The following is a 6,727-nucleotide window of genomic DNA, read 5'->3' as shown; positions in this document are numbered from 1 at the left end:
TTGCCTGCTTTTCTGCCCACTTGTGATCTCTGTCTGTCAAATAAATAAATAAAATCTTTTTAAAAAATAAATAAAATAAAATAAAATAAAATATAGCTATAGAAGGATAGTTTGTTTACTCTCTAGTGTAATAAAGATAATGTCTTTATTGGGTCCGTTATCAAAGGAACAAGACTGAGACAAAGTGAAAGTTATGTAAAGCTTTATTCTATGCCAAGCATTAAAAGTCAGACTGACCAGCCAGGGCCACCTCCAAAGAAAGCAAAGACCCCTTGGTCTTACAGGCTAGTTTTATATGTCACAACCGCAGACCTCTACATATGTGGCTTTGGCTGATTGGATGTTTCCACCTGTCTGGCCTTGTTTTAGGTGCGTGTTTTAGTAGCAGTTACCTGGAACTGATATCAATAACTGTTGAGGCATTTATTAAACAAAATGACCTTGTTTTAGGTGTGCGTTTTAGCAACAGTTACCTGGAACTGATATCAGTAACTGCTGAGGCATTTATTAAACAACAAAATGTCTACCTAGGCAACATGGAGTCACTATGGCTAAGTAGGCCCAGGCAGGCCCTAGGGGTTTAACAGGTTTTAACCTGGAATTGGCCCCAACAGTCTTTATCTAGGAAAATGGTTAAATTTGCTTGCGGCACATTATAAAATATTTGCATTAATTAATCTCAGGTTTCCTCAACTGTGATTCAAGCTCATTGTATGTGTAGTATCTGCCTGGGCTCCTCCACATCACCATCTGTAGAACTTTGGGGCAAAGGGACCCTGACTAAACAGGATGTTCATACTTCTTGCTATGCCATAAGTGATAAAGTTCTTGGTCTACAACCAAATAGTCTTCTGTATTCTTCCAGCACTCACCTAATAGTTGTAAGTTTACTTTTTAGTTTGAAGTAGGGCGAAAGCTCAGATGCTTCACAAGTACCAACTATTTGATAGTAAGCTTGGAAATAATTATTTTATTGAGGAAAATTTTAAATTCATATAGAAATGTTATACTCAATTACTTAGGCAGTAAAACATCACTGCCTGTTCCTGAATGGGAGCCAATCAACCTGGAGTTCTGCCTTCAGACCATTAAGGTAGTAATGGTGGAAGTAAATGAGTCTTGAGTCATGGATAACTCCTAGAAGATAATTGCTAGAATCCAAAGTAGAGTGAAAAGTGGTCAGTATAAACCATTGTCTTAGAATAGGCTCCTCCTGCCTTTATGTTTTGTTATATTACATACAACATAATTTAATAAGCTGATAATTGATATTGAAGTGATGTCTTAGTTGGCTTGTTCATACAAGTTCAAATTCCTAATAAAAGAGGATGGCTCTTTATATACATTAGAATAATTGATATAGTTTATTTAATTAAATTAAAACATTATATCACAAAATTAAAATATATCACTTGGTGGAATGAGAGTTATATCTCTTGTTTTGAATATTTTATATACCTTGGGATAAATTTATACTATCAGATAAACAAACAGTGATTTTTTTTGTTTATTTCAGTAGACCATTAATTTTATTAAGTCCAGACTATGTCTAAGTATTCAAAGATATGACAATTATGCCCAAACTAACAAATCATTGCAATTAGTCATAGAAAAACAAAAACATATATTTTAATGTCTGTGAGTAGTGACCTAGTTTCAGCTCATTGGTAAGAGGAATAAAATAAAATCTGTTTTGTGTAACAAAAACTGAGCACATCAAAAATAGATAAAATACAGCTTTGATTAAGGAATAATAAACTTTAGTAGCAATAATAACATCTATGGAATGAGTAATTTAATTATCTCTCATGTACTTGCAGTACATGAAAAACATTATACATCAGTAAAAACATACCAAAATTTCTAATCTGTTTATATTACCTTTTAAAATTATTTTACTAGGTTTTTGGAAAAGTAGTTTGAGTCCTGGTATTATATTTTTGCTTCTTAAGTTTTCTGTATTTTTTATTTATAAAAAAAAATATAATGTTCCTTTACTTCCTAACATATAGTGTTGAATGGCATGCTTCATATTTGTAAAAACAAAATAAGTAAACTAGGAAGATAGGGATATTTCTCAACTTGATAAAGACAATCTACATAAATAAAACGTCCATTTAACACCTTAGTTAATGTGAAAAACTAAAAAAATTTCTCACTAAGATCAAGTATAAGACAAGGATTCCACTCTCACCTACTCCTTTTCAAAACAAACTGAAAGTCCTTCCAAATGCGGTAAGGTAACAAAAGGAAATAAAAGTTATACAGATCGGGGGTGCCTGTGTGGCTCAGTTGTTGGGCCTCTGCCTTGGGCTTAGGTCATGATCCCAGGGTCCAGGGATCAAGCCCCACATAGGTCTTCTTGCTTGACAGGATGCCCTCTTCTCCATCTCCTACTCCCCTTGCTTGTGTTCCCTCTCTCATTGTGTCTTTTTCTATCAAATAAATAAAATCTTTAAAAGAAAAAGTTATACAGATTGGGAATAAAGAACTAAAACTCTTTGTTCACAGATGACACAATGTCTATGCAGAAAATAAGAAAGAAAACAAAAAACAAAAAACAAAAACCTCTGGGAACAAATAGGTGATCATACTAAGTTTGCAGGATATAAGGTAAATAAATAAAATTCAATAATTAATTAATTAATTAAAATTCAATCTTCCCATATCATCAATGAACACATGGAATTTGAAATTAAAACACAATACTATTTTAAAGCAATAAATAAAATATTATTTATATTAGCATATCCAAAAATGAAATTGGTATAAATCTAACAAAACATGTACAAAGTCTACATAAAGAAAACTACAAAACTCTGATGAACAAACTCAAAGAAGAACTAAATGAAGGTAAGATATCCCAGTTCAAGAATAGTAAAACTCTGCCCCCGCGACGTCCCCGCCAGGCTGCGAGGGCTGTCGACGGCCGGCGCGGCCCCCCAAGGGCGATCGTGGAGACCCGGGAGGCGCTCGGTCCCCAGTCTTTAGCGGTGGCTATTGAAGAGGAAGGAGGCGATCCAGATAATATTGAATTAACTGTTTCAACTGATACTCCAAACAAGAAACCAACCAAAGGCAAAGGTAAAAAACAGGAAGCAGATGAGTTGAGTGGAGATGCTTCTGTGGAAGATGATGCTTTTGTCAAGGACTGTGAATTGGAGAATCAAGAGGCACATGAACAGGATGGAAATGATGAACTAAAGGACCCTGAAGAATTTGGTGAAAATGAAGAAGAAACTGTACATTCCAAGGAGTCACTTTCTACAGAAGAGAACAAGAGAACTCATGAATTAATAGAGGCAGAAGCAATAGAAGATATAGAAAAAGAGGACATCGAAAGTCAGGAAATTGAAGCTCAAGAAGGTGAAGATGATACCTTTCTAACAGCCCAAGATGGTGAGGAAGAAGAAAATGAGAAAGAAGGGAACCTAGCTGAGGCTGATCACACAGCTCACGAAGAGATGGAAGCTAATGCGCCTGTGAAAGAAGCTGAGGATGACAACATCTCGGTCACAATCCAGGCTGAAGATGCCATCACTCTGGATTTTGATGGTGATGACCTCCTAGAAACAGGTAAAAATGTGAAAATTACAGATTCTGAAGCAAGTAAGCCAAAAGATGGGCAGGACGCCATTGCACAGAGCCCGGAGAAGGAAAGCAAGGATTATGAGATGAATGCGAACCATAAAGATGGTAAGAAGGAAGACTGCGTGAAGGGTGATCCTGTCGAGAAGGAAGCCAGAGAAAGTTCTAAGAAAGCAGAATCTGGAGACAAAGAAAAGGATACTTTGAAGAAAGGGCCCTCGTCTACTGGGGCCTCTGGTCAAGCAAAGAGCTCTTCAAAGGAATCTAAAGACAGCAAGACATCATCCAAAGATGACAAAGGAAATACAAGTAGTACTAGTGGTAGCAGTGGAAGCTCAACTAAAAATATCTGGGTTAGTGGACTTTCTTCTAATACCAAAGCTGCTGACTTAAAGAACCTCTTTGGCAAATATGGAAAGGTTCTGAGTGCAAAGGTAGTTACAAATGCTCGAAGTCCTGGGGCAAAGTGCTATGGCATTGTAACTATGTCTTCAAGCACAGAGGTGTCCAGATGTATTGCCCATCTTCATCGCACTGAGCTGCACGGACAGCTGATTTCTGTTGAAAAAGTTAAAGGTGATCCTTCTAAGAAAGAACTGAAGAAAGAAAATGATGAAAAGAGTAGTTCAAGAGGTTCTGGAGACAAAAAAAATATGAGTGATAGAAGTAGCAAGACACAAGCCTCTGTCAAAAAGGAAGAGAAAAGGTCGTCTGAGAAGTGTGAAAAAAAAAGAAGGCAAGGAGCCTAAGAAAATAGAAGGTAAAGACGAGAAGAATGATAATGGATCAAGTGGCCAAACTTCAGAATCGATTAAAAAAAGTGAAGAAAAGAAGCGAATAAGTTCCAAGAGTCCAGGACATATGGTAATACTGGACCAAACTAAAGGAGATCATTGTAGGCCATCAAGAAGAGGAAGATACGAGAAAATTCATGGAAGGAGCAAGGAAAAGGAGAGAGCTAGCCTAGATAAAAAAAGGGACAAAGACTATAGAAGGAAAGACATCTTGCCTTTTGAAAAGATGAAGGAACAAAGACTAAGAGAGCATTTAGTTTGCTTTGAGAGATTGTGACGAGCAATGGAACTTCGAAGACGAAGAGAGATTGCAGAAAGAGAGCGTCGAGAGCGAGAACGCATTAGAATAATTCACGAACGGGAAGAACGGGAACGCTTACAGAGAGAGAGAGAGCGCCTAGAAATTGAAAGGCAAAAACTAGAGAGAGAGAGAATGGAACGCGAACGCTTGGAAAGGGAACGCATTCGTATTGAACAGGAACGTCGTAAGGAAGCCGAACGTATTGCTCGAGAACGAGAGGAGCTGAGAAGGCAACAGCAGCAGCTTCGTTATGAACAAGAGAAAAGGAATTCTTTGAAACGCCCACGTGATGTAGATCATAGGCGAGATGATCCTTACTGGAGCGAGAGTAAAAAGTTGTCTCTAGATACAGATGCACGATTCAGCCATGGATCTGACTATTCTCGCCAGCAAAACAGATTTAATGACTTTGATCACCGAGAGAGGGGCAGGTTTCCTGAGAGTTCAGCAGTACAGTCTTCATCTTTTGAAAGGCGAGAACGCTTTGTTGGTCAAAGTGAAGGGAAAAAAACACGTCCTACTGCACGAAGAGAAGATCCGGGTTTTGAAAGGTATCCCAAAAATTTCAGTGATTCCAGAAGAAATGAGCCTCCACCACCAAGAAATGAACTTAGGGAAACGGACAGGCGAGAAGTCCGGGGAGAACGAGACGAGAGGAGAACCGTGATCATCCATGACAGGCCTGATATCACTCACCCTAGACATCCTCGAGAAGCAGGGCCGAATCCATCCAGACCCGCCACCTGGAAAAGTGACGGCGGCATGTCCGCCGACAAACCGGAAACAAGAGTTGAAAGGCCGGAACGATCTGGGAGGGAAGTTTCAGGACACAGTGTGAGGGGCGCGCCCCCTGGCAATCGCAGTAATGCGTCGGGCTACGGAAACAGAGAGGGAGACAGGGGCGTGATCACGGACCGAGGAAGTGGAACACAGCACTACCCTGAGGAACGACATGTGGTTGAACGCCATGGACGGGACACAAGTGGACCAAGGAAAGAGTGGCATGGTCCACCTTCTCAAGGGCCTGGCTATCACGATGCAAGGCGAATGGGTGATGGCCGGACAGGAGCAGGCATGATAAGCCAACACACGAGTAATGCATCCCCAATTAATAGAATTGTACAAATCAGTGGTAATTCCATGCCAAGAGGAAGTGGCTCCGGATTTAAGCCTTTTAAGGGTGGACCTCCACGACGATTCTGAGAATTAGCTCTCTGCCATGGTTTCAAGATAATTTATTGAAATCTCCTGTAAACTTTACTTGACTACTTATGAAGAGGACCTCTGACTTGCTTGAGAGTTCTGTCAGACTTTTCTTTTTTTCTCATTTTTTAAAATTTAACATGATTGCTTTTCTCAATTTTGGAGAAGATGTTTAAATAGTTCCGTTGTAACTTTTACTAGTTTTGTGTATCATTCAACTTTTTTTCTTCCAGCACCGAAACACATTTGAAAAGATGGAATCCAAACCATTTTGTTTAACGCTGTGTGAATATAAAGAGTAGTTTGCAAAAAAAAAAAAAAAAAAAAAAAAAAAGAATAGTAAAACTCAATATATCAAGTTGTAAGTTCTTTCCAACTTTATCTATAGATTCAATGCAATCCAAATCAAAATCCCTGCATGGTATTTTATGAATATCAGCAAACAAATTCTAAACATTATATGGAAAAACACATGACCCTGAATAGCCAAGACAACATTGAAGGGAAAGAATAAAGAGGACTCTTTTAACCCAGATTCAGGAGTTACTATAAAGTTACAATAATCAAGACATTATGGTATTGGTGAAAGAGTAAGCAAAGAGATCAATGTAACAGAATAGAGGACCCAAAAATAAACTCCCATAAATATAATCAACTGATCTCTGACACAGGAGGGAAGTCAATAGAACGGATCAAAGATATTGTCTTGAACAAATAATTCTACAACAACTACACTAGAAAACCTAGGTGCCCTTGAGTATAACAATGACTTTTTAGGTAGAACACCAAAGACATGATCCATAAAAATAATAATTAATAAACTGAATTCCATTAAGATTAA

General features: G+C 38.2%; 1 protein-coding gene across 1 annotated transcript; it reads left to right on the top strand.

Annotated features, from left to right (window-relative positions):
* Nucleotides 1-2,925: 2,925 nt before the first annotated feature.
* LOC116584631 (SAFB-like transcription modulator) lies at nt 2,926-6,188 on the top strand. The gene is given in 2 exon segments (XM_032333265.1): nt 2,926-4,313; nt 4,315-6,188. Coding segments are annotated over 2 exon segments (2,421 nt in total). The 5' UTR covers nt 2,926-3,464; the 3' UTR covers nt 5,887-6,188.
* Nucleotides 6,189-6,727: the final 539 nt, after the last annotated feature.

Source organism: Mustela erminea, chromosome 2 (genome assembly GCF_009829155.1).
Source record: "Mustela erminea isolate mMusErm1 chromosome 2, mMusErm1.Pri, whole genome shotgun sequence".
NCBI lineage: Eukaryota > Metazoa > Chordata > Mammalia > Carnivora > Mustelidae > Mustela > Mustela erminea.
The sequence above is the reverse complement of the archived record's forward strand: the minus strand, read 5'-3'. Positions and strand labels throughout refer to the sequence as shown.